At 41.9% G+C, this 27,886-nt stretch overlaps 1 protein-coding gene across 2 annotated transcripts; it reads left to right on the top strand.

Annotated features, from left to right (window-relative positions):
- Nucleotides 1-2,321: 2,321 nt before the first annotated feature.
- On the top strand, nt 2,322-27,504 carry slc20a1.S (solute carrier family 20 member 1 S homeolog). 2 transcript variants are annotated; one of them, XM_018254309.2, is made up of 12 exons: nt 2,322-2,527; nt 2,627-2,726; nt 13,269-13,884; nt 14,938-15,078; nt 16,083-16,168; nt 18,647-18,743; nt 21,773-21,892; nt 22,207-22,476; nt 24,080-24,644; nt 24,789-24,974; nt 25,069-25,153; nt 26,478-27,504. In XM_018254309.2, the coding sequence occupies exons 3-12, from the start codon at nt 13,539-13,541 to the stop codon at nt 26,637-26,639; spliced, it is 2,058 nt and encodes a 685-aa protein (XP_018109798.1). In that variant the 5' UTR covers nt 2,322-2,527; nt 2,627-2,726; nt 13,269-13,538; the 3' UTR covers nt 26,640-27,504.
- Nucleotides 27,505-27,886: the final 382 nt, after the last annotated feature.

The raw sequence follows: 27,886 nt of genomic DNA, 5'->3' as shown, positions 1-27,886 counted from the left end.
AATGAGCAATTTCAATATATATTGGATCTCTGGATCAGGGCCACCATCAGGGGGGGACAGGGGAGACAAGTGTCCCGGGCCTGAAAGGGGCCCCAGCAGTGCTGGATTTTTGAAAGAGCCGGGCCTCGCTTACGAGTGCCTGAGCCATGTGGCCATTTCGCAGGTGGCTGCATGTGGAAGTGCCGAAAATCTGAACAGCCGAAGCAGCGAAAAGACCCGAAGTCATGAAAACAGCCGAAGCCGAAGTCCCAAAGCGGCGAAAAGACCCGAAGTCAAGAAAACAGCCGAAATTAAAGTCCTGAAGTGGCGAAAAGACCCGAAGTCACGAAAACAACCGAAATTAAAGTCCTGAAGCGTTGAAAAGACCCAAAGTCACGAAAGGAGGCGAAGTTGAAGTCCTGAAGCCTTGAGTTCAATTAGTGTGTTTTTTTTTAATCCCCTGGCCACCAATGTATTATTTTAATATTCTATAGACCCCTGCCACCAATGTTTTTTTTTTAAAAAAAAAAAATTTGGGGCCAATTTTTTTTGTAAGGGGGGGGCCTGGCACCAATTTTTTTAAAACTTTTAAGGGGGGCCCTGACCATCAATAGCTTTTTATAACTTGTGTGTTGGGGGTTACTTTTTTAGCGCTGATGTCTGTGTCGTCTTTTAACTGTGATGTGGAGTGGGTGGGATATCGGGTGGGTTAAAGAGATATACACCGCGCTTATGAATGACAGGGGTTAAAAGCTGCACCGTTGATAAAGTGGATCCACAGGTCCACCGGTATATGACAGAAAATGGAGCAGGAAACAGTGCGCTATTGGAATGTTTCACTTAAGTACCTAAATATAGAAAGAGAAGAGATCCCGATAGTGTATTAACCTTAAATTAAGGATAACTTTCGCTACACATTCTACTCACATATAGTGGTCAGGTTTTATTCATTGAAGGTTCTAGCTGCTTTATCCTTGGTTTCGTCCGTCGGATTTCGGTAGCGTTGCCTAACGGGAAAAGACCAAAGATAGTGCAGAATCGTTGGCACGTGAGTGAAGGAGGGTGAGGGTTCTGCTTACCGGAATGGTTTTCTAACCGAGCGTATAAGGGCCGAAATGTTGTAATTTGGTGCGGCTTCCCTCTCCTATCGCTATACTGGTCGGGCAGTGAACGATCCACCAGTTCTTGAGGGCTCCTGTTGCCTTGCGTTTCTTTGCCCCCGGTGTAGCGCCTCTGCTGCCCCAGCCTGAGACTCTGCGCCTATAACACAGGCAACACGAACGTAGTGTGTACGCAGATCATAACTTGCCATTGAGAAGCAGAGAATGGTCATCTGAAATTCGCACAAACTGGAACAGGGAGCAGCATTGGGGGTAGGACCTGGACAGATCAAACGCTGAGTTTTTCAGCGTTCACCACGAGGAAAAGAGCCGCACTTCCGGTGTACAGCAGAAATTCCAGCGACTGTCTGCAACAGGAGCCCTAAAGAACTGGTGGATCGTTCACTGCCCGACCAGTATAGCGATAGGAGAGGGAAGCCGCACCAAATTACAACATTTCGGCCCTTATACGCTCGGTTAGAAAACCATTCCGGTAAGCAGAACCCTCACCCTCCTTCACTCACGTGCCAACGATTCTGCACTATCTTTGGTCTTTTCCCGTTAGGCAACGCTACCGAAATCCGACGGACGAAACCAAGGATAAAGCAGCTAGAACCTTCAATGAATAAAACCTGACCACTATATGTGAGTAGAATGTGTAGCGAAAGTTATCCTTAATTTAAGGTTAATACACTATCGGGATCTCTTCTCTTTCTATATTTAGGTACTTAAGTGAAACATTCCAATAGCGCACTGTTTCCTGCTCCATTTTCTGGGATATCGGGTGGGGCTTGGGCAAAATTTTGTTGTACGGGGCCCTGTGATTTCTAATGGCGGCCCTGCTATGCATATTTTCGGGGCCCTAATATGAATTGGCTGTGGGGCCCAGTAACATGTAGTTACACCACTGGTTCTACCGCCAGAGATCAGAATGACAACACCCAGACTCTAGTCATACTCTAAATCACTTGACTCGTTTAGCTGATCCTTGGGCATTTTGGACAGAACAATATTCACACACTCAGATGAGCCCCTGGGATCTCTCATGTCATTGCGGAACTCCTTTGTTACTCCTAATATTGCCCTACTGCCTCTTGCGTCCGACCCTCTTGCTATTTGACCTTCTCCCCACTACGTCACTCGGGCCTCCCCGCTTCTTCCCTTCTCTTTGACGTCACCCCTCCCTTCGCATTCACCACTGTCCCCTCCCTATCAGCAGCCAATCAGCTTCCAGAACGAGGATCTGCTTGTCATGCGGCTCTCTGTGCTTCCCCAGCAACTAAGCGCCAGAGACTCGCACCCCTCCCTCCTGCATTGCGTCCGTCATTAAAAGAACCCCGTGTAGCCAAATCCTGCAGCCGTCAAACATCCTCGCGTGTTAAAACTCAGCAAGGCGCTGGGCTGTCGTGCTGACTGAGCGCATCTTCCCATCCGGAGCGAGTGACCAGGTACCAGGACGCGGGGTTAATGAATGAATGGAACGGGCGGTAGGGGGCGATAGTCGTGGTTACTGCTCTTACTAACCCCGCCCCTCCTTTCCATATAAGTGCGCACGAGGTTGGCATTGCCAGAATGGCGACGTGAAGTGGCAGTAACCGGCTTTTTACCGTCATAGATCTGCAGCGTGACAGCGGCTGGCATTTTGTGGTAAGTTTGAAATATGACATTCGGCTTAGGGATACAGCAAGGTGAATGAATGCAATCGTTTCAGTAGGAAGTTCGTGCCGGGGTGATAAACCTCTTGTTCCGGTTTCTGACTGACACTACCGGGGCACCGCATGTGTTGGACTAGATAGGGGGGTTTGGGCTGCTCGGAAGTTACAGTGAGTATTGTAGAAACGCTGTCCAGTCGTTCCCAAGGGACTGCCCACCCCCGAGTAACTCCATTGCCTGATGCCGCTCACTAGGGACCCCCTCGCTTCCCAGTCACATGATGGCAGGACCCAGGGTAATGCTCTGCTGTCTGGCTGACCCGCACTCTTCCTGCTCAAGAGTTTACATTTAGGAAGTTTTACCTGGTGCCTCCCCCATGCCCCAGGTTTAAGGACAGACAATCTAGGGGACTTAACCCTGTCTCACTGCTTCATCTCTTGGGGGGACACAGTAAAGACATTATTCTAACCCAGAGCCCGATTTCCATCTTTTATTTATTTTTTTATCATTTTCCCAATATTCTAAGTTTATAGTTTTTAAAGCAGCTCAGTGATCCAGGCGCAGATTCTGAACTGTTACAATTCAATTTTCTACATTTAGTTGATACATTTCTCAGCAGCATCTCTGGAGTATTAGCAACTATTGTATCAATTCTAACAGCTGCCTTTAATGAAACTCAGGCATTCTGCTCAGCAGGGACAAAGATAACAAATGTATCAACTAAATGTATCCACTTAAAATAGTTAGTCGGTGACCCCTCCCAGAGCTGCTTTAGGGTCAGGGCACACGGGATTGACCCAGCGACAAATCTCCCCGAGCTGCCTTCCCGCCGGCTAAAATGTAAATTGCCGGCGTGATGGCGCTCGGCATGATTCGTTTTCCGAAGTTGCCTCACGAGGAAACTTCTGGCGATTTCGGAAAACGAATTGCACCAAGTAGCATTCCTCCGGTGGTTTACATTTTAACCGGCGGGAAGGCAAGGGAAGCAGTTCGGGGAGATTATTCGCCCTAAAGAAGAGGAGGTTAATCTTCCTCAATCTGCCTGTTGCCCTGACCCTTAAGGTGGCCATACACGTGCAGATAAAGCTGCCGATATCGGTCGTTTGGACCAATTTGACAGCTTATCTGCCCGTGTATGGAGGCTTCCGATGGGTCTTCCCGATCGATATTTGGCCACAATATCGATCAGGAAGGTTTGATTTTTAACCTACTGACCAGCTTAAGAAGGTGAAAAATGAAAGTTACACATCCTTAGAAAAACGACCACAAATCGAGAATAGAAAGTAATTGGGGGGAAAAGTGTTTTTTTTTTGTTTTTTTCTAAATCCAAGTGAACTGAAAAAAGTGTTTGGAGGAGAACAAACTCCTGGAATGACATGGATTGTAAGAGAACATTGATTATTGATCACGTGACACTTTTGGTATGTTCTTAAGTGGCTCCTGAATGTCCTACCGTTGTTCTTTATATTCTGGATGTGGTTTGCTGTTTGATTAATAATCTGTTTTATGGGGGGCCTTTATGGATATGGACCTGTCAGGAGATATCAATGGTTCTCTTAAATTGTGGGGGGGGGGTCCCAAACTGTGACCCTCTGCCATATTTAAACTATAGCTTCTGGTCTCCCTAGACAAGCGGATACTGGGGGGCTGTAGCTCATTAACAGCTGGAGGGTCACAACCTGAATTTCTCTGATTCAGAGCAGTTTGCATAACCTCAGAATGTAATTGGAGCAGCCCCAGCAGCCTGGACCCTGATACCAGCTGTTAGATTACTCACTTGCAGTCTTGACTCATCCTCCGATTGTGTGAATTCCTGTATAAACCGTACTGGGATGGGCAGTGGTTTTGTAAAGGAAACACTGAGCTTTCAGTTGAGTCACGAGGAAAGTGAATTTTGCTGTCCGATTTTGTCTTATCATCTACATCCATAAATAGCATTTAGACAACATATTTGTTGACAGTATCTTGAGATCTACTGATCCCCGGCTAAAGGTCTACAGGTAGATCCCGATCTACCTTTTGGATGCCCCATGTCAAGTTAATGTGATGAATCCACTGCACTCCTGCAATTCACATTACTGCACTGGTGATGTTGGCCCGGCTAGGTCCCTTAGCAACAGCAAGATTTTCATGGTTCCACACGCACACAATTTTCTGCAATTTGGGAGCTTACCCCTTTTATTGTATAAATGTTTCGGTGGTACACCCTTGTACAATAATCCTGATAAAAGGGAGGGTGTACCCGCCCGGAAACATTGATACTGTTGGTGATGCACAATTTTCTGCAGTTGTGGAGCTTACACTTTTTATTGTGTGTGCAGATCCGTGAAAATCTTCGACCCCTGATCAGAGCCATTAACAATTGAACCCTAATGGATGTCTGTGCTGTGTGGCCTACATCACTTAGTTCTATTTTTACATTCTTTCAAAGGAGGCTCTTGCTTTCCCTTAAGAAATAAGTTAAGTGTGTGTTTACACAGGCCAGAGCCAATACACTGCGTCCTATGTATCTGCTTTCTGCTTGCAAAGTTTCCAATGTGAAAGAAACCAAAGAAATGCTGAGGATAATGTGTTCTGTGTGCAGTCAGCATATCCAGTTCAGGCTTGATGTGCAGGACACACCAGCAGCTAGCTGTGCAGCGTAATATCTGGCCTGTAAGATGAACACGTGCTCTAACCCCTCAGCCTGCCTTAAGCCTAATATGCACCTACCCCCTGGCTTCTCATGAGCAAATGCGAAAATAGGGGGACGGGTGTGTGGAATGTTGGCTTAATACACCCACATGTATAATTTTGTCTGCAAGATTTCATACTGCTTCAGATTACAGTATTGTATTTAGGGATGTGCCGAATACAGGATTTGGTTTGGGATTCGGGCTTTTTCAACAGGATTCAGATTCGGCCGAATCCTTCTGCCTGGCCGAACCGAATCCTAATTTGCATATGCAAATTAGGGTCAGGGAGGGAAATCGCATGACTTGTCACAAAACAAGCAAGTAAAGAATGTTTCCCCTTGCCACCCATAATTTGCATATGCAAATTAGGATTCGGTTCTTGACTTGCCAGCTAGCAACCACCTAGCCTTTCTATTGGAGCTGGTGGTCATTTGCTGGGAAAGTTTACCTTGCTTACTGGATCTTGCATTGCTATGGATCTTTTTAAAAAAGGGTTTTCAGCTGTGCTTAAAGGAACAGTAACACCAAAAAATTTAAGTGTTTTAAAGTAATGAAAATATCATGTGCTGGTGCCCTGCACTGGTAAAACTGACCTTTTTGTTTCAGAAAAACTCCTATAGTTCATATAAACAAGTTGCTGTGGAGCAATGGCAGAAATTGAAAAACCGATATATGGCACAGGTTAACTAATGGATAACAGATAACACCATTAGACAGACAGACAGCTTATTTGCCATCTGCTGTGTAAGCCGAGCTTTTTCTCATTTGAATGGCTGCCTCCATTGCTGCACAGCAGCTTATTTATATAAACAATAGTAGTGTTTCTGAAGCAAACACAGCAGTTTTAACAGTGCAGGGCAGCGCTGCATTATACTTTCATTACTTTAAAACACTTTTTTATTTTTTTGACATTACTGTTCCTTTAAAGGAACAGTAACGCCCAAAAAAATGATAGTGTTTTAAAGTAATGAAAATATCATGCACTGGTAAAACGGATGTGTTTGCTTCAGAAACACTACTATAGTTCACAAATCTGCTGTGTAGCAATGGCGGATATTGGAAAAAAGCTATATGGCATAGGTTAAATAGTGGATAACGGATACCACCATTGTGTTCTACAGAGATTATCTGCTGTGTAATTTGAGCCTTTACTCCTTTGAATAGCTGCCCCATTGCTACACAGCAGCTTATTTATATAAAAAATAGTAGTGTTTCTAAAACAAATAGTTTTTCCAGTGCAGGGCAACAATGCATTATATTTTTATTACTTTAAAACTTTAGTTTTTTATATGATTTTTCCTTTAAAATGTCCTGCTGCCTTGTAGCCAGTAGGACATCTCCATTGTAATTTATCATTAGTAGAGGCAATCCCGGCATGGACTGCCATTTGAAGTACACAGAGGCCCAAAAAACATCCACTAAACAGTGACTGTCTACAGCAGATTGCCAGTCTGTGCCTGACAGATGCACATTAAAGGGATCCTGTCAAAGGAAAACATGTTTTTTTCAAAATGCATCAGTTAATAGTGCTGCTCCAGCAGAATTCTGCACTGAAATCCATTTCTCAAAAGAGCAAACAGATTTTTTTATATTCAATTTTGAAAATGACATGGGGCTAGACATTTTGTCAATTTCCCAGCTGCCCCTGGTCATGTGACTTGTGCCTGCACTTTAGGAGAGAAATGCTTTCTGCCAGGCTGCTGTTTTTCCTTCTCAATGTAACTGAATGTGTCTCAGTGGGACTTGGTTTTTTACTATTGAGTGTTGTTCGTAGATCTCCCAGGGAGCTGTTATCTTGTGTTAGGGAGCTGCTATCTCGTTACCTTCCCATTGTTCTTTTGTTTGGCTGCTGGGGGGGAAAAGGGAGGGGGCTGATATCACTCCAACTTGTAGTAAAGAGTGATTGAAGTTTATCAGAGCACAAGTCACATGACTTGGGGCAGCTGGGAAATTAACAATATGTCTAGCCCCATGTCAGATTTCAAAATTGAATATAAAAAAAATCTGTTTGCTCTTTTGAGAAATGGATTTCAGTGCAGAATTCTGCTGGAGCAGCACTATTAACTGATTCATTTTGAGAAAAAATTTTTTTCCCATGACCGTATCCCTTTAAAAAACATTGAGGGTCTGCATGAGTTTCTAGGGAGTCTCTTGCTTTGTAACAAATGCCACAAGAGTAGACAAACTGACCAGACTGGTCCTGTCTGTGCAATGGGCAATTTATGTTATTTATGCCATACAGACATTTCATAAGAGCTCCTTATGGAGGACCATAAAAATTCAGTGGAATCCAGCTACTGGCGCCTGCTGTTGCTTTCAATTATTCTAGACCTATCTGCAGACCTGAAATACCATTCTAAATTACTAAATTGCCCAGAATGGTATTGCCATAATATCCAAAACATGGATCTCGTGTACAGTATATGGGCAACTTTTGAGCAAATGCAAAGAACAAGAATGTTCAACCTGTGGGTTTGTACAACTCCCAACTTCTGTTCACTCTTCTCCCTCCCAACAGCCCTGGGCTGGCTGCTGGGAGTTATTGTGCGACATTGTCTGAAAGGAGGAAGCAGGTTTTCATCCCCTCCTATCATGATCCCACCAGGAACGTTGCTGAAACACCCTTACTTGTCTACTGGCGTGGCCCTGGACATGCAGGAATGCAGCAGACTGTACAGCATGACCTCTAATCTGTCCTTGGTATGAATTCTAAATCAAGGAGCTCAGGGAATTTATTGTGATTGATTTTTATTGCGGATATGAAACTCTATATAACCTGTGACTCCTATAAATAAATGGCACCATCTTATCATCACAATAACCTCGGCAGGCTCTGGTAGTGATGCATTTATAATCCTCATGCAGCTCCCAGATAAGTTACACTTTAACTTGACATGGGCTTAAAATGAGGAAATCGGACGATGCGCACAAGGTGACCCTATCTTGTCCATACAGTACAAAGTGGATTCTGTCATTTACCTCTTTGTAATGTGTGTTTTTGATTGCGAAATGTGTGTGTGTGTGTAATGCAGGCATAGGCATTCTGGGCACCACAAGCTCTTCATTGGATTTATTATGTTCATTGTAGATGGGTTTTTTTCCGTAAGATCTGCACAATCTCCAATAATGTTTGAATGAATAGGTCCTGGTGCAACTTGTGCAGGCAGTTGCTTGTAAAGTTGTGTTTAGTGGTGATCAATGAACTGGCAAAGAATGCATTTTGCCGTAGGTCTAAAAAAAAAACAAAAAAAAAAAACCTGCTGATAGATTATGATTATCTGCCTGGCATCTGCAGTGCAGCAGGAGAATTTGTCTCTAAGGGGTTCCTGCCATCATTGATGCATGGTGATTTTGAGGAATATAGAGTGGCTCGCTTACACCCCTATATCCTCTTTGTTTCACTGTCACGGGACCTTGCCCTTGGGAGAGGCACCTACTTATCAGGCCTAGATGAAGAGCAGAAGGAGGAGGTGATGGGGATATCCAGACTGAGCCGGCTGTCTTTGTGCAAAGCATGCTGGGGGAGAGCTTCAGCAATGGGGGGGGGAGGGGGAAAGTCTCGTCAACCTTGAATGAATGAGTCAGACTGGGCCTTTTGCATGCTCCTCATGTGTTGTCTTACTCTCTGCCAGGTTTTTCCTAACAGGCAGGTGGAGTAAAGAAGGTGTGTAAATGATTTCAAAAGATTAATAAAAAGTAGAATGGCAGCTGTTGTGGTAGTGTGGGGAGAAAGATAGCGGTGGTTGCCTTGTACGCTGGGAGCAGTAATCTTATATGCGACATGGCCAGAATGATATTCATACAGGCATAGGATACGGAAACCATTATCCAGAAAGCTCAGAATTACGGAAAAGCCATCTTCCATCCAAATAATCCAAAATTTTAAACAGGATTTCCTTTTTCGCTGTAATAATAAAATCATACCTTTTACTTGATCCAACCTAAGATATAATTAGTCCTTATTGCAAACAAAAACAGCCTATTGGGTTTTATTTAATGTTTACATGATTTTCTAGTAGACTTAAGGTATGAAGATCCAAATTACTGGTTGAAGATCCGTTATCCGGAAAACCCCAGGTCCTGAGCATTCTGGGTAACGGGTCCCACACCTGTAGTAGCAAAGGGTAACATGACCCATATTCTCTTGGGCACGTGGAAAATGTGAATGCAAATCTTTTTCCCATTGACTATAACTATAATTCCTCATATAAATGGAAGCTCTCTCTCTCTCTCTCTCTCTCCCTAAAGAAACTTCCAATCGAAATGATTGTACATGCCAGCACCAAAGATTATTTGGTGGGTGTCGTGTAAAGGGTTAAACCCCCTACACTATGTTTAGTCTCTATTTCGGCTAACTAAGGCGGCAGCTGATGAGTGTAATAACAAGATGTAAGTAGCTTAGTAAAGCTTGCCCGTGTGTTGGAAAATGTCCTTGGTTACTTGCCCACAGAACCAGTTGCTACACACTCACAACTTGCTGCGTTGTTTGGCTTATGTTTTCTGTGAGCATTTTTACTCTACTTTTCTTTATTGTTATGATTTACTCTAATCTGCAGGGATAATTGGGTCCCCTCCTGAATGGCCTGAGGTTAGAGAGGACACTGACACATGCAGCTCAGTGAGGGCAATTCTGGATGTTGTGGTACTTTTGTGTCACTGGCTGCCCTTAGGCTACATACAAAGTGCTTATTGGGGCTTTTTGTTATGGCGACTAATCGCCTTTTCTTTGGGGCGACAATCTCCCCTGAACTGCCTTCCCCCTGCCTGCCACCTGCTAAAATGAAATATCGCCTGCAGCAATGCACTCGCGGTGCTTCAATTTCCAAAGTCGCCCCAAGTTGCCTAACGAGGAAACTTCAGGCGACTTTAGAAATCGAAGCGGCACGAGTGCATTGCCGCAGTCGATTTTTCATTAAAGGTGAACCACCCCTTTTAAGTGGCAAAAATGTTGGTCCCTGTGGGGCACTGACAGACAAGCATATTGTACAACTGTTACTTGGCCCCACAACAATTCATTGTAGGGCTACACAACTTCAGATGAGCTCCTGCACTCCTGAGCCCTAAGAATTTATGGAAAATATGAAAAAAGTCTTCCTTCCAAACTATAGAGAAGTACTAGCACAATTTTGCTGTGGAGCACATTAACCTGTAGTTACACCATGGCCTCCCAGCACAGGCAATCAGATGGGCCACTGTGGGGCTGCCCTCACTTTGGGTAGATTTAGTCAGTACCAGGGCCATATGATATCCGATAGAACTGTAACTGAACACTTTTTTTTTTTTATTGTTATTATTTTTTTTTATTTTTTTCGATCGCACTTTCTCTTCACTGTAATTGCACTATTTATTGGGCTGGTGGTGGGCTGCTTGGGCCTCTGTGTACCTGAAATGCCAGGGCCTATTTTGATTCAGGAGGTATAGGGGCCCTATAATGCCCTAATACATATACAATTTCAATAAATATTGGTATAAAACAGGTCAACCTGTAGACATTTTGGTTGCCAACGGGTTTTGCCCCAAAATTGAGGAAAGTCAGTGGAAAATACAAGAATAAGACAGGAGACTGGGGTACAGAACCCAAAATCTGGTAATTGACGACTTCTAAACAAGTCGGTCCCATTGCATACGATGCATTGTAGTCTTACATTAAATTTGGCAGTTGGCAAATTGTTAAACAAAAACTACATTACCCAACATGCACTGGAAGACGCACACTGTTGCCTGACCTGTGAACCATGAATAAATATGGGTTCAGCAAGGACTGGGAATCAATAGGCCCTGGCATTTCAGGTACACAGCCCAATAAATAGTGTCTGTCTATGGCAACTTATAGCAGCTTCTCTGGCATTTGCCACAACCCACAGATTATATTTATAGTTGGATCTGTCACAAAGCTTTCGGAGCCAAACATTGAGGCTTCCCAACCGAGGTGACAAGTGAAAGGCTGGTTTGGTGGGAGCTCCATCCTTCACTGAGGTGACATTGCCCACCCCGCTCAGTCTGTCCCCTAGAGATGGGCGGTCCTTACTCTTCAGTTTGAACAGAGCCCAATTGGGCGCCCGTTTTGCTTCCTCTCCAGTTTTCACCGAGCGTCTTTTTGTTCAGAAGGGAGTGGGAAGCGCGGCCGCCCAATCACTGATCCCCTGGGAAGTGTCTCTAGCACACAGTAAGGAGCGGGCACCTCCAGGCGTGTCCTCCTAACATAATGCTGAGGAGACAGCCGGCTCTGGGCTTCTTGTGTACAGCGCAGGGTTCTACAACGTGCGATTTGCCGCGTGTGCTATTATTATATGACAGGCAAGTTGTACAGGAGTCTGTTATGTTAAAACTTGACTCTGTGTCTGAATGGGGGGAGGGAGCTGTGCGTGTGGTTTTTGGAGGGAAGGAAATAGCGCGCTCATTGCTTCTGATGGGGAAACTGCTACTGACACAGGGCTCTTCCCTCTCCCTCACATTTATTCCTCCTTTTTACAGTTTTATCCTGTTGAAGGGCCCCCTATAATCCCCTCATTATACTGAGCCATGTGGCCCCTGGGGTGTGTGTGGATTATCTGCTTTATTTTCACTCCACACATCTCTGTAGGGCCCCCTGGAAATACTGTGTGATCTGCACAATGCTCTTACTGGCAGCATGGCAACTGCAGGGATTTGTCTGCATGGAGGGAAAACTTCTTTCATATGATTAAGGGATTAAAACTCCCAGACTGTGTTTAACTATTCCTTGTGCCATTTTACTTTTCCTTTCTGGTGGGGTCCCCCTTCCCAACTACAGGCTAGCTGAGAGCTCCATGCTGTAGATAAGGGGGACACACAGAGGCGCTCCATGCTGTAGATAAGGGGGACACAATGAGGAGCTCCATGCTGTAGATAAGGGGGACACAATGAGGAGCTCCATGCTGTAGATAAGGGGGACACAATGAGGAGCTCCATGCTGTAGATAAGGGTGGCACACTGAAGAGCTCCATGCTGTAGATAAGGGGGACAAAATGAGGAGCTCCATGCTGTAGATAAGGGGGACACACTGAGGAGCTCCATGCTGTAGATAAGGGGGACACACTGAGGAGCTCCATGCTGTAGATAAGGGTGGCACACTGAGGAGCTCCATGCTGTAGATAAGGGGGACACACTGAAAGCGTTGCATGCACCTATAATTATAGCAGGGACACTGATGTCTGTGCATATAGGTCTGTAACCTTATATAACCTAAGGGGACCAACCAAATGTTGGATGAAAAGGGGGGACCTTCGTCCTAAAAGTCCCCAGCCCCCTAAATTGAAATGGATCGCCCACATATTCTCTTCAGACTTGAGTGTTTACCCTGACTCGTTAATTGCAGTGTTTTCCTCATTACAGCCAATGGAAGTAAATGATAATAAAGTTCTGTTAAGAGAGCCTTATAATTTTATGGTGATACCCAGTTTGACATCATGTTTGCTTGTACCCACAACTGGTAGATCAGGTTTAAGACTGTGTTTATTTAGTGGGGATTTTCTCACTTTAAAAACTATTTATTTATTTATTTATTTTTGCACCTGTATCACCCTTGAGTATTTCCCAGTAAGTGGGCTGTGTGCATTTATGATGTAAAATTAGTTAATTTCTTGCTTGCCTTGTCTGCTGGGGGTATTTACATAAGACTGGTGCTGAGTTCTATCAGCCTCTGCAAGATAAATTGGTGATACGTTCTTAGGCTGCATTTTGGCATTTACTGCAGATACCTTGTGAAAATTACTTTATTATGAATTAATTGCTATATCTCTTATGCACATTTTGAACTGTTTTCTACCTGAGTAGCCCCCTTGTCATAGGCATTAAAGTTTAATTTTACACTAATTGTTTTTTTTTTTTCTTCTTTTCATAGAATGAGAAATCTGTCCATCTGAGTTGTTCATCATGGAAATTTGCTTGCGTCTAACCCGCCCGAGTCAAAGGAACTCTAGAAAACAGACTCTGATACTCGGCAAATAGCACAGACTTTAGTCCGAGACTCTCGGCCCTATTTTTATTCAGTTTATTGTATATTTAATTTTTATAGTAATTTATTGAATTATTTTCATACCTCACTTTTTGTTTACATAGTAAATATTTTATTTTTTGTTAATTTTGAATTTATCTTGAGCCAAATCTAAATATGGAATCAACAACAGCTTTCAGTGCAGTAACCAGTGCCCTTGGCACCCTAGATGTGCATATAATGGCTCCGTACCTTTGGATGCTTGTGTTGGGTTTTGTCATAGCTTTTGTACTAGCATTCTCTGTTGGAGCCAATGATGTGGCAAACTCTTTTGGAACAGCAGTGGGCTCTGGTGTGGTCACCTTACGACAGGCTTGTATATTGGCATCCATCTTTGAGACAGTTGGCTCGGTCCTGCTTGGGGCTAAAGTGAGTGAAACCATCCGCAAGGGACTGATTGACGTTACCATGTACAACTCTACTCAGGAGCTGCTAATGGCTGGTTCCATCAGTGCAATGTTTGGTAAGTTGTGTTACATTGCTATGGTACATTGGACTTCACATTTCCCTTTGATGCTTTTTGTTTCAGAATTCGCTCATTTCATGGTTTGATATTAGTAATGTGTTTGCTTTGAGTACCTGATATAGTTCTGTTTAGAATTTAAAGGAACGATAGCATCAAAAAATGAAAGCGTTTAAAAGTAATAAAAAATATAATGCATTGTTGCCCAGCACTGGTAAAACTGATGTATTTGCTTCAGAAACCCTACTATTGTTTATATAAATAAGCTGCTGTGTAGAATGGGGGCAGCCATTCAAAGGAGAAAAGGCTCCGGTTACACCGCAGATAACACCATTATATTCTACACAGCTTATCTAGTAGCCACTATTTAACCTGTGCCGTTAAGCTTTTTTTCAATTTCCATTATTGCTCTACAAGCACGCTTGTTTATATGAACTATAGTAGTGTTTTACCAGTGCAGGGCAACACTACATGATTTTTTTTTTTTTTTCATTACTTTTAAAAAAACTTTTTTGGTGTTCTTCTTCCTTTAAAGGCATTTCAGAGGCCAGTTAATAAGTATGTTGCAGGGAGAACAAAGGCGGCTAAAATATATTTTACCTGTAACCACTTCCCATTTAAAAAAGAGAAACCTTCTGCCTATGACATAACGTAGAGGTAGGGCTGCCAGGTGGGGGCGGGACGTGACGCAATAGGGGCAGAGCCATGGGGTAGCATCACAAAAGGGGCGGGCCACTGCCTGAATCCGACGAAAATGAATGAAAGTTTTCATCGGCGGGCAAGGGATTTTGTAAATGGTATTACAAATTACCGGCAGCTACATTGCCGGTAAATTTGTAATACCGGCCCTGGCAGGTGTTTTACCGGCTAGGCCGGTAAAATACCGGCCAGGAGGCAACCCTGCGGTAGAGGACACTGCCAGTGTCTGTCATAGACCATTTATTTGTGTGTTTTCAGTTGGAAGCCGTGACTAGGGATTATTAAAACACTGTGCCATAGCATTTAGTAATGTGTTAATTCGTTCTTCTATAACAATTTTGTAATATTCCACAGGTTCTGCTGTGTGGCAGCTTGCAGCTTCTTTCATGAAACTCCCAATCTCTGGAACCCATTGCATTGTTGGAGCAACTATTGGCTTCTCTCTCGTTGCCAAAGGACAACAAGGTGTAAAGTGGATTGAACTTCTTAGAATTGGTAGGTCTTTATTTGACAGTATCGCATGAGGACTAAAGCTTAGCTACCAAAGTAGGCTAGAAATGTTGTACATTATTTTTTGGGCTTTTATACCAGCCCAAGGCAACCACAGCCATTTAGCAGTAAAGATCTGTGTCTCCAAAGATGCCCCCGTAGCTCCCCATCTTCTTTTCTGCTGATTCACTGCACATGCTCTGTGCTGCTGTCACTTACTGAGCTTAGGGACCCACTCACGATATACAGTACACATTGCTACATAATACTGATAATGATTACATTGCAGCACAAAGAAACCAGTGCAATTTGCATTAGAATTTAATAATCAGCCTTGTAGCAGCAATATATGTTACAGGACAATCTCATTTTCTGCTTGTAAATTTGCAACAACCCCAAAGCTTAGCTGCTCAGAGCCCACTGACCATTTGAGTGTCATCGACACTTTCCAAGATGGTGACCCCCTGTGACAAGTCCTGGATCATTGCCATATTTTATATACAGAACTTGAACTAGTTTAAAGATTCAGCTTCTCAATAGCGGCATTTTTATTCACATCCGTTTTTAGGGTTTCGTTCTCCTTTTAAAAGAAATGCAGATTTAAGGAACTCGTTTGAAGGAAATTTATACTCCCAAATTAATACTTAACCAATAGTTTATATCATATTGAGTGACCTATTAAAAATCCTTCTAATCTCTACAATATATTTAGTGTTGGCAACATTAAAATATTGAGTTCATTCTAATTTCAGAATATATATCTTTTTACTTGACTGTTAAAACTGCAGACACTAGTCTGTCCAATAAATGTTCATGTCCAATAAATGTTCATGTAACTTCTATACTGTAATACTTTTGGTAACACCTAAGATGCTCAGTAATTCATTTAGCATATTGTCTTTTCTTTATCATACCACAATTGGCAAGTTTATTTACTGACTCCGATGCTGTGGGTATTTAAAATGTATATAAAGTATTCTAATTGTTTTTACTTCTGTCTTACATTATAGTTTTATCCTGGTTTATCTCTCCTCTTCTTTCCGGCATCATGTCTGCCCTTCTGTTCTTGTTTGTTAGAATGTTCATCCTTCGCAAGGTAAGGTTACTGACTGGCAACAAAAATATTACCTTTTTATGAGTTCCCTCATTCAACAACTTGTCAAAACTGATCTTTGATATATTTTATTTATTTATTTTTTTGTTTTTACATTTCATTCTCTAAATCGATTACAGATTAGACTGGGTGCAGATTTAATGTACTGCCATAAAATATATTACAATACAAACAGTATGTCACATGATCTAGCTTAGTCATTGACTTGCATACTGCCTCTAACACAACTGTGTGCTCAAGCAGCTTTATGTGATGCTGGAATGGGATTATGTTCTCTAAAGTCTAAAATGATGACTTTTCTAATCAGTTAATTAGTCTGTTCTTAGAGCAAGGTTTGATTTAGCAGAGTTTAGCTTCACTTGCTTTGCTGCAGTGTGATGCATAGAGAATAATGACCATTCTCTTGATTTCTCTTAGTGACTGACTTCTTTAGTTCTGATGTATGATATGATAGTTTAAATAAGAATGAAAGGTAGAATCACAGAGATGCCAAGTTCTTTGGCACTCCCAGTGAATCTAGTTGCTAACTTCCTACCCCCTGGCTGGTGCTTTTCTTAAAAAAAAAAAAAAAAATAACCTGCTCTATTTATAACAAGATTACAGATACAGAAAAGTGCTGGTCTATCAGTTATAAAGCCACAATGCCAAGAATATCTGTTTCTCTCTAAATCCTGCCATAATTGTCACTTTAAGTTGAGCTGCCACTATTTTAAACCCTCCCAGGCTTGCCAGTGCCACAATGTTAGAAATGGGTCAGTAAGCCAGGATGCCAAATCTCAAACCTTTTACAATTGGGTACAATAGTTTCATGTCCTACTTGGCGGCAGCAGTTTCAGTCCGATGCTTCCTGAAGTCTGTTTATGCATTTCTCTTCTGCTAGGAATTGTATCTGCTTTAGATGGTTAAAGGAACAGTAACACCAAAAAATGAAAGTGTTTTAAAGTCATGAAAATATCATGTAGTGTTGCCCTGCACTGGTAAAACTGGTGTGTTTGCTTCAGAAACACTATTATAGTTCATATAAACAAGCTGCTGTGGAGCAATGGCGGAAATTGAAAAACGGCTGTATGGCACAGGTTATCTAATGGATAACAGATAACACCATTAGACAGACAGAGCTTATTTGCTATCTGCTGTGTAACCTGAGCTTTTTCTCCTTTGAATGGCTGCCCCCATTGCTACACATCAGCTTATTTATATAAACAATAGTAGTTTTTCTTAAGCAAACACACCAGTTTTACCAGTGCAGGGCAACACTGCATTATACTTTCATTACTTTAAAACACTTATTTTTTTGACGTTACTGTTCCTTTAATGACCCTGATCACAGAGCTGCTGCAAAAATCAAAAGAGCCTGTTGGGGGGGGCGGGGGGAGTCATTCTTTCTGGAGTACTATTCTAAAACAATTTTGTGAAGGTTAACTGTTCCTTGTTTAGTTTATTGGAAGGGTTTGCCGTTTTACTGTTTTGGAACACTTTAAAATAGTTGTGTTTTTTACATTCCTGAACAACCTGTCATAAAGTTATCAGCATGTGTATATATAACACCACACAACTTAAAAAAGGAACTAAAATGTTCTGAAAGCTTGCTATAATATTAGTTAGCCAAAAAAGGTATCACCTTTATACCACTTGTTTTTTATTTCAACTGGGTTGCCTGTGTGTGTATATTTTACCATGTACACATTCTTCTCCCATCTGTGATATGTGTTGGACATCACTCGATTCCGTTCTAAAAGATATAGCTGTTGTGGGCTTTACATTTCCTATGCAAAACTGTCCTTGCTTTGTGCAATAAACTATGTTCTTGAAATGTAGGGTTTACATTAAACATTTGGCAGCATCAGAGATTTTTTGGTTTTGAAAAAGTTCATATTATATTTGAGTTTTTAAACTATAGTTTTATGGTTGTTGAATTGCCTTCAGAGGTCTTAATTCTAAATGTGTATCTGGCCGACCATCTTTCTCTTCTACTATCCAATTTTGTGAACAACCATACAGTGTGTTCCTATAGTCTTTAGCTGACCTCTAGTTTTGGGCCTTAACTATGTGACATCATTCCATGGAGTATTGTGTTAAACTATGTGCAGCAATTTCTATCTTGTTTTGATCAATGTCTATATTCTTTATTTTAACCCTAATTTCTCAATCATTTTACCCCAGTTTGGTGACAGAAGAATATTCATTTGAATTCAAACCATGTTATTTGCTTTCTAAGAATTTATAGTCCAAACCAATAGGAATGACCCTCTTTGTGGGGTCTTTGGGAAGACCGCAACAGCTCCACTATTCTGAGAGCCCTTAAAAGGTTCAATGTTGCATAATGCATGGATAGAATATTATGTAATGGCAGGGCAGGCTTAAATCAAAACACATGCAGCTAGGTCTCCTCATTGCATCGTTCTCTAGGATGCTAGCATTTAGTTTGGGGTTTATTACAGATTCTTTTTCTTTTTACAGGCTGACCCTGTCCCCAATGGTCTTAGAGCTCTTCCAGTCTTCTATGCTTGTACGATTGGCATTAATCTTTTCTCCATTATGTTCACTGGTGCACCACGTGAGTACTTTTTTTTTTACAAAGCTCTTGGTCATTTTAGCTTTGCTCTAAATATAAGGACATGCCATTAAACCTACCACGTTACCACTTTTTGCTCTACAGGACTCAACTCTTCTAGAAGTCTGCTGGCCTGTGCCCGTTACAGAAGGCTGCAGGCTAGTGTATGCTGACAGTTGTAACCTAGCTAGTTAACCAACCTGGCTAAATCAATACAGCCCTTTCCTCCCAAATCCTACAAGAAGGCAGCTAATTTGTCACTGTCCCAAACTCCCCTTCTTCCCTTCAGCACAGTCCTGTCTGTGAAGATAATTTATTGTAGCTTTCACCAAGGCAGATTAGTTAAATAAGTTGCATGTGTCTCATACTGAGACTAGTTTAATTCTAACATTTCTTGTGTAATGCCCAAATTAAATGCCTACTTTTTTTTTTTAGGGATGGCCAGTATTCTGCCTTTTTCAGCAGGATTCGGCCGAATTGAATCCTAATTTGCATATGCAAATTAGGGGAGGGAAATTGCGTGACTTTGTCACAAAACAAGGAAGTAAAGTGTTTTCCCTTTCCCACCCCTATTTACATATGCAAATTAAGATTTGGTTCGGTATTCTGCCTAATCTTTCAAGAAGGATTCGGTGCATCCCTACTTTTTTTATTTTTTTCATTATATGCAGAATCTCCTTGAGAACAACCTGTGTAGCAGTTTACTAGATACACCTGTGTAGCACTTAATTAATTTATTACTTTATTATAAAGTTATTATTGCCAACAGCGATAGTGTCGGCACAAAAAACACACATTGTGTATTAGTTCCCCTATAGTATCCATTATATCCACATTAAAACTGAAGGTTTAATTTAGACATTTTCTATAACATTGTTCCCACTTGCTCAAAGCCTTGGCTATTGGCCTTTACACACCAGCCACAGCCTAGTCCTTTCTTCAATCTTCCCTAGCCACATCAAGACCATTTTCTAGCAATTAAACCTTGGGTGGGGCTAGACTATATGAATAAGAAATATCATAGCCTGGTTTCATATAGTGCTTGGAATAATACTATATTTAATCCTGATAAGGTGCAAGTCATTCAAATCGTTCAGCTATCTTTTATAGATAGATAGATAGAGATATATAATTTTTTTTTTTTTTAAATATCTTTGTAGATTTGCATTTAAAACCCAGGAGGGTTTTGCTTTTGTAGACTCTTGCACCTCTTGTCAAGCAGAAAATGCATTAATTTAATTATAGTGAGGCACAGCTAGTCCAAATATCTTCTTTTTAGATGTTGGGTTTTTTTTTTCTGTGCAGCAATCAAAATTAAAGAGCTAGAAATATACACTTGTGTAGACCTTATGCCCAAGCTTTCTCCTTGTATATGAGGCATGGGTCTGGGTGCAGAAAGTCTGACAGTTATGGGAAATAAGGCAAAGCCAAACATTAATTCCATGATGGCAGACAATTGGTCTGACCTTACCTAGAAAGAATGTGCTGCATGTCCAAGTAAAAAAAGAAAACGGAGAGATTGGGTGCACAGACGTACTGGAACAGATAGATTTGTCAGTAGAAAATCAAAAGGGATAAGAACGTACAGTTTGTACTGGAAGGGAAAGATAAGTTCTGTTTAGGCTAGATTGGACATAAAAGTGACACATCCAAGATCAGACAATAAACATGTTAGGTAACATCATAAAGTATGCAATGCTTATATTGGTTTATGGAAATGGAATCGGAAAAGCTTTAAACAAACAAGCTGGACTAGTGTTTATTTAAATTATAGCTTCATTATGTGGTCTGCATCTTTCCCCACCTCAAGGAATGTACTGCCTGACCCTTGTTATATTCTGATTATAATGCTTGAGACCTTCAGTAGAATGCACTGATAGTCCTGCCAAGACTTAGCTTTAACAAAACAATCCACTTCACCAATGGATGTCTAAAGCCCATTTTATTGTCTTATAGCAGCCTTCCATGTAATGTTTTCAGCCCTTATTAGTATTCCAAATAGGATTTTCTTCTGTTTCAGTAACAGTCTGTTAGGCTGCTGTCTGGCTATCATTGGGCTACAGGAATGACTTTCATTTAACATGGTGGATTGTGCCATGTAGTAAATCTAAATGGGGGGGGGGGGAGTTGATTCTCTGCAAATATGCTCAGACACGTGCATAAGAACTCGTGACTGTTTGTAAGTGAGGATTATGTAAATTGTAATCTGGAATCTGCACTAGGAACGCCTTCCTGCCCATTATCAGCCCCATCCCAGTCAGTCATGTGACTCGGGAGTGGTGACTGTCTGCTCATGCAGTTTGAACAAAATGTTCCTTTTAACTGTGTCTGTGCCATTATATTATTATGCCTGACTGGTTTTAATGCATTTATTCACTTACAACAAAGCAACATGCTGTATATAAAGAAAGCAACATGCTAAAGCATTAAACTATGGCAAAAAAATACTAGCTCCTGTGCAGAACCTTATCTTGCTCTCCCATTTTTAAATACCGATGTCCATGTATGTTTCATCCCTCCACTAAAATGAGGCATTACTGCCCAACCACTTTGCCTTGGAGGGGCTATTAAGGTTTAGGCTATAGCCACGCTTAGGGAGTTGGCCTCAAAGACTCCTACATACAGTAATTACAAATATGGAGGGACTGTTGTATGCACACTGTAAGATGCACCCATTGATTTTACATTTTATCAGAAGAAATTCCAATCATTAAAGGAGTTCAACCATTCTTTGCTCAAATACAATTTATAATCTGAATATAATATGAAAATATGAGTTCAACCATCCTTTGATCAAATACTATTTATAATATGAATATAAGCTGAAAGATGAATACAAAACAAGCCGCTGTTAAGTTCGGCTTTATCTTTTTTTAAAAAACTTTTTAGGTATGCAGTTTTCAAGATCTGCTGATGGTTGGTTTACTTAATGCTTTGTAGCTGAGATGAAATGATAGATTGTCTTTATTTTATTGGCCTATTGCGAGGGGTGGGTTCATAAGTGATTGTGTTTTTTTTTTGTTTTTTTTTAGTGCTGGGGTTCGACAAGGTTCCCCTGTGGGGCATCATCCTGATCTCTGTTGGTTGTGCAGTATTATGTGCCTTGATTGTTTGGTTTGTCGTCTGCCCCAGAATGAAACGCAAGATCGAGTGTAAGTATTTTGATACCTACATATTTCCTTTGCACAAGCACCATAATCATTGCCATATGTACTAAAACATACCTGTATCTGGAAAAATAACTGTTTTGTGACCAATGTAAACCCACAAAACTTTTTTTTTTTTTTTAAACGATCAAATAAACATTTACCATTTGACAGGAGGTACATTGTACCCTGTAGTGTGTTGGGAGTATATTTACTAACATTGGAGGCACATAACTGTGTTGCCCAGGAATGTGTCTTGGCTACACAGAATAGAACCTTTTTTAAATATCTACAAAACAATCCTCTTGTTCATAACACAGGTGAATTCAAGTCAAGCCCGTCGGAGTCACCACTTATGGATAAGAAGAATCAGGAGCTTCGCTGCCCTATCCTAAAGCCAGACCCAGAAGATCTCAAGCTACCTGTAGATGGAGGGATTGTTGCAGAAGTAAAGGTTCCCATACTTGACATGGTCTCTGTATCCAGAACAGAGGAAAGAACGGTCACTTTCAAGATGGGAGAGTGTGATGACCCTATAGAGAAAGAGAAGCTTAATAGCATGGAGACCAACATTGACCAACCAACGAATGGTGAGTCTGTTCTGTAAGGCCACGCAATGTCAGACCAGTGCTTTTATTGTAGCTAAGCAATCCATCAACACTCTCAAACGATAAAATAGCCTTTTCTTTTTCAGATGGGCACATTTGAAAAAAGTGGCTTTAGAGTGTCTAATAGTTCTTTTTATCCAGTAGTGAAAGCACTTGGGGTGCAGGTGTCTTTGTGAGGTGCTTGCGGCCTCCCTTCAAATTCTCTATCACGTAGCTAAATGAGAGCCCTCAGATTTTCACTGGCAGCAGGTCTGCTTAAGAAAATGTAATAGCCTTGGACGGTGGGCTTTATGCCTGAGAAATCAGACCTAAGCTGCTGACATTTGATATCCATTTTAAATGTTCTACTAAGACTAGGAAATACATTGTCTTGGTATTTTTTTTTTTGTTTTTTAACATGGAAATAGCTGCACAGATGCTTTTAAAGGAGAACTAAACCCTAAAGTTAAGTTGCACTAGAAGGGTCTGCCCCAGTCTACCTCTACTGCTTATCTACATGCTAAAACGTATGCACAGTTTGCTGACGAGGATGGTCCTGCATGTAGCTTTCCAGAATAAGAGGTACTTGGTTCAAGACCATGCAACTTTGTTACACAAGGGTGAAGGGAAACAATCCTATTATTACCTGGGCATAGTCTTCCTTTATTTAAGCTGCTCTGATTGAATTGCATTTATAGACTACAAGCATATCTTTCTGGAAAGTGACCTTTCCTACATTGTAACCATGCGAGTTGGCATTTATGCAAGCACCTGATCTACATGACCAGTTGTTTTGCCTGATTTGTACTTCTCAAGGTATTGGCATGTAGATCTGCTCCCAGGGTGTAGTAACTATAAATATACACTCCCAAGGCTCGATGTAACTTTGAGGGTAGGGGCAGGGCCGCTCCGACCATGAGGCAAGGTGAGAATCTTGCCTCAGGCGGCACGGAGCGGCCAGTTACCAGGGGCGGCAAAAAGCCGCCTCTGGTAACTTTAAGAGCCGAATTTCAGTTTTTTAAAACGGAAATTCGGCTCTTCTAGCGCAGCGAGCGCAATAGCGCTCACTGCACTAGCGATGCGGCCCCTCCTCCACCCGCTCCGACGCTGGTAGTTAGAAGAGCGGAGCAGGAGGAGGGGCGGCATTGGGGCTGCTGCCTCAGGCGGCAGCAGCCCCTGAAACGTGCCTGGGTAGGGGTCTAAACACCTTAAACCCCATACCAATGGGTTACTATATTTCTACTATATAACGTGTAGGAGACTTAGTGATAATAAATGCAGTAGCAAAAATTATAAAAATATAAAATGTTTATTTAGGACATAGTAGCCTAATGCCTTTGGCACTTACTCATAGGCCCATTTGGTACGAAACACGTTGGGCTACTATGTCCTAAATAAACATTTTTGTTACTGCATTTATTATCACTAGGTCTCCTCCACGTATCCTGATATGTATTCACCTTGTGAATCCGTTTCACTACCAGGGATTCCAGCTTCACCAACTGGTGCTGTTGGTGATGCATATCTTTCTTTTACAGCTGGTCTCGTGTATAGAGAAACTGTAATTTAAGTACAAAATTTAATTTATACTGTATTTCCCTTTCAGGGAGTGTGCAGCTGCCTAATGGGAACCATGTACAGTTCAGTCAGGCAGTCAGTAACCAGATGAACTCCAGCGGACAGTATCAGTACCACACTGTGCACAAGGATTCTGGCCTTTACAAAGACCTCCTGCATAAGCTGCACCTAGCCAAGATGGGAGACTGCATGGGAGACTCTGGAGACAAGCCGCTACGGCGCAACAATAGTTACACCTCTTATACTATGGCAATATGCGGCATGCCCCTCGACTCCCTCCGTAACCGCGACACAGAAGCGCGACCTGATGAAGCAGAGAAGTCTACCGTGCATGGAGCTGATGGAAAGAAAAGAATTCGTATGGACAGCTATACGAGTTACTGCAATGCTGTGGCAGACACACACATGGATGTTGAAGCAGAGGAGCAGGAGGAAGGAAGTGTTGAGGATGTAGAAACAGACAGAAAGAGCAGCAGTTCCTCTTTAGAAGAACGTCATGACCAGGACAAGCCAGAGGTGTCCCTGCTCTTCCAGTTCTTGCAGATTCTCACTGCATGCTTTGGTTCCTTTGCGCATGGTGGAAATGATGTCAGGTTAGTGTGTTTATAGAAAAGCATAATTTAATCTATGATTTCTTTTTTGGGAAGGCTGTCTTGCATATGATGCTCTTGAATTGTGCACCACTTTGTTGCTTGCAAGTTCTGGTTGGTATAATAATTTCCTTTTGTCTTCTACAGCAATGCTATTGGCCCACTGGTGGCTCTGTACCTGGTTTATGAGACTGGAGATGTGACCACCAAGGCTGCCACTCCCATCTGGCTGCTGCTGTATGGAGGAATCGGTATCTGCATTGGTCTGTGGGTTTGGGGACGTAGGGTCATTCAGACAATGGGCAAAGATCTAACTCCAATTACTCCTTCCAGGTAGGTTTTTAATTTAGCTCTAATATAACGAATAATAAGCTTGCTGTGATGTTTTGGGACTATGTGATGACACACTATTGAACTTCACTTTCAGCGGCTTCAGTATTGAACTGGCATCGGCCCTGACTGTTGTAATCGCTTCAAATGTTGGTCTCCCAATAAGTACTACACATTGTAAGGTGAGCAGATTTTCTTGCTATTGGTAAATTGGTTGCATAGTTAAATCTGGTTTGAAAAAAGACCAAGTCCATCAAGTTCAACCCCTCCAAATAAAAACCCAGTATCCATACACACACCCCTCCATACTTTATACACATATATTATACTGTATATACCCATATCTATACTAACTATAGAGTTTAGTATCACCGTAGCCTTGGATATTATACTTGTCCAAGATATCATCCAACCGCTCTTAAAGGCATTAACAGAATCAGCCATCACAACATCACCCGGCAGTGCATTCCACAACCTCACTGTCCTGACTGTGAAGAACCCCCTACGTTGCTTCAAATGAAAGTTCTTTTCTTCTAGTCTAAAGGGGTGAAATCCGTCTGCGCTCGTTTTATCATAGAGTTGTAATTACTGCAATAATTATCAGTGTGCCATTATTGGCTTAATTGGTTGTTCACCTTCCAACACTGTTTTCAGTTCAATTAGTTTCAGATAGTTCCAGGGGCGATTCTTGCTATTATGCCGCCTGAGGCGGCCTTCTTTCGCTGCCCCCACCCCTCCCCACGGCACTAACCTTTACAGCGCCGGAGAGGGCAGGGGCGGTCCGCGACGCTTAGTGCAGAGAATGCAATAGCGCTCTCTGCACTAGAAGAGCTGAATTTCCGGTTTGAAAACCGGAAATTCGGCTCTTGGTTACCAGGAGCGGCATTTTGGCAACCAGGGGGGCGCTGCCGCCTGAGGCGAGTGTCTCAGCTCGTCTTATTGGTGGAGCGCCCCTGGATAGTTCACAAGAAATAAGACTGTAAAGTTTAATTTTTCACCTTCTAAAGCTGCTCTGGGAGGGGTTTGCCGACCCTGTAAACTGATCTAAATTGATTAGTTGATACATTTGTTATCTTTGTCCCTGCTGAGCAAAATCTCTGGGTTTCATTACAGGCAGCTGTTAGAATTGATACAATAGTTGCTGATACTCCAGAGATGCTGCTGAGAAATGTATCGACTAAATGTTGCAAAATTGTAACCGTTCAGAGTCTGCACCAGATACTGCAACTTTAAACTTATATATTGGGGAAAAATGAACATTGATTGATGAACAATCTGAAAACAATTGAACTGAAAAGTGTTTGGAAGGTGGAATCCCCTTTAAAGGAATTGTTTCGTGTAAAAGTAAAAACTGAGTAAATCGTTTAAATAAATCTAGTTAGTCAAAAATGTAATGTATAAAGACTGGAGTGACTGGATGTCTAACATAATAGCCAGAACACTACTTCCTGCCTTTCGGCTCTTGGTTTCCTCTGATTTGAAATGCTAATACTCCTTTTCTTGCAGGTGGGCTCTGTCGTGTCAGTGGGATGGCTGCGGTCTAAGAAGGCAGTAGACTGGCGCCTCTTCAGGAATATCTTCTTGGCCTGGTTTGTCACTGTTCCAATCTCTGGCTTAATCAGTGCCGGCATCATGGCACTCTTCAAATACGCCATCTTGAAGGTGTAAAGGACATTCTATCAATTGCTGCACAGAATCATCTCTCAGGACCACAGATCAGTGCATGCGGCTCATCAAAGCTTACATTGTGGGCAGAAATGTGCCGGTGTACGACCCCCTCTCCGGCTGGAAGCACTATCAAATTATCCTATAGTCTGCTGGTCTGCCAGGTGGAGGGTTATCAAAGAACTAAAGGAGGATAAAGAAAGAAGTGAATCGCCTCCAGTGCTGTAAAAACAGCTTTTTATGCTTCAGAATTTGACAAATCCTCTTCCCAATCTTTTAATGTACACATACAAATCATTCCTCAGTATTAATGTAGTCCTTCTGTATATAAACCTGCCTGTTCTAGCTGTCTTTTTACAGTAAATGTCCATCTTTTGCTCTTGTTTTATATCACATTGATGTAACCCCCCCCCACCCAGTATTTGGATCTTTTCTCCTCCCACCCCCTAACAAAACATGTTTTCCATGTCATTGCTTTAGGCACCATTGTTTTATCAGTGAAATTGTTATATCACTAAATGCAAGGCAGACGCTTCCTGAGGGACTAGATTAGGCAAACTGCAAATATATTTTCTGCATTCATAAAGATGATTGGCCTTATTGGATAACACCAACAGATACTCGGGCTAAGGACTGACTATCATGAAGGAAGAAATCACTTTGTTGTGGGTGTTTCTATTATTCCAAAATCAAATATATCATTTTTTTTTCTTTTTAAATCTATATTGTTTTGGGGCTGAGGGCCACATGAAGGAGGAGATCATATGGGTAGCGATATTACAATACAGCTGGAGTCTTGCAATGTCCATATCAGTGGTTTGTTTTTGATTTTGCTGCTGTGAAGCCAAAATAAAATAGCACTAATCCAGCCATTTGTGACTGATTTACGGACTTCAGAAACCCAAACATAGACCTGCAATGGAGCATAACGGGCTCTGCTATGAGGCAAAGGACATGAGTTTTAGGGTGTGGGGATGACCCATGCCCACCTTACACATGGTATATACTAACAGCTGAGTAAAGGCATGGTTCCAACTTTGACATGGCCAGGCTGGCAGACGCTTAAAGGGGTGGTTCACCTGTTATAGAATGACCACTTCTAAGCAACTATTTAATTTGTCTTCATTATTTATTTTTTTAATTTAGTGTTTTTCTTCTGACTCAATCCAGCTTTCAACTGGGGGTCACTGACCCCATCTAAAAACAAATGCTCTGTAAGGCTACAAATTTTATTGTCATTGCTACTTATT

Source organism: Xenopus laevis, chromosome 3S (genome assembly GCF_017654675.1).
Source record: "Xenopus laevis strain J_2021 chromosome 3S, Xenopus_laevis_v10.1, whole genome shotgun sequence".
NCBI lineage: Eukaryota > Metazoa > Chordata > Amphibia > Anura > Pipidae > Xenopus > Xenopus laevis.
The sequence above is the reverse complement of the archived record's forward strand: the minus strand, read 5'-3'. Positions and strand labels throughout refer to the sequence as shown.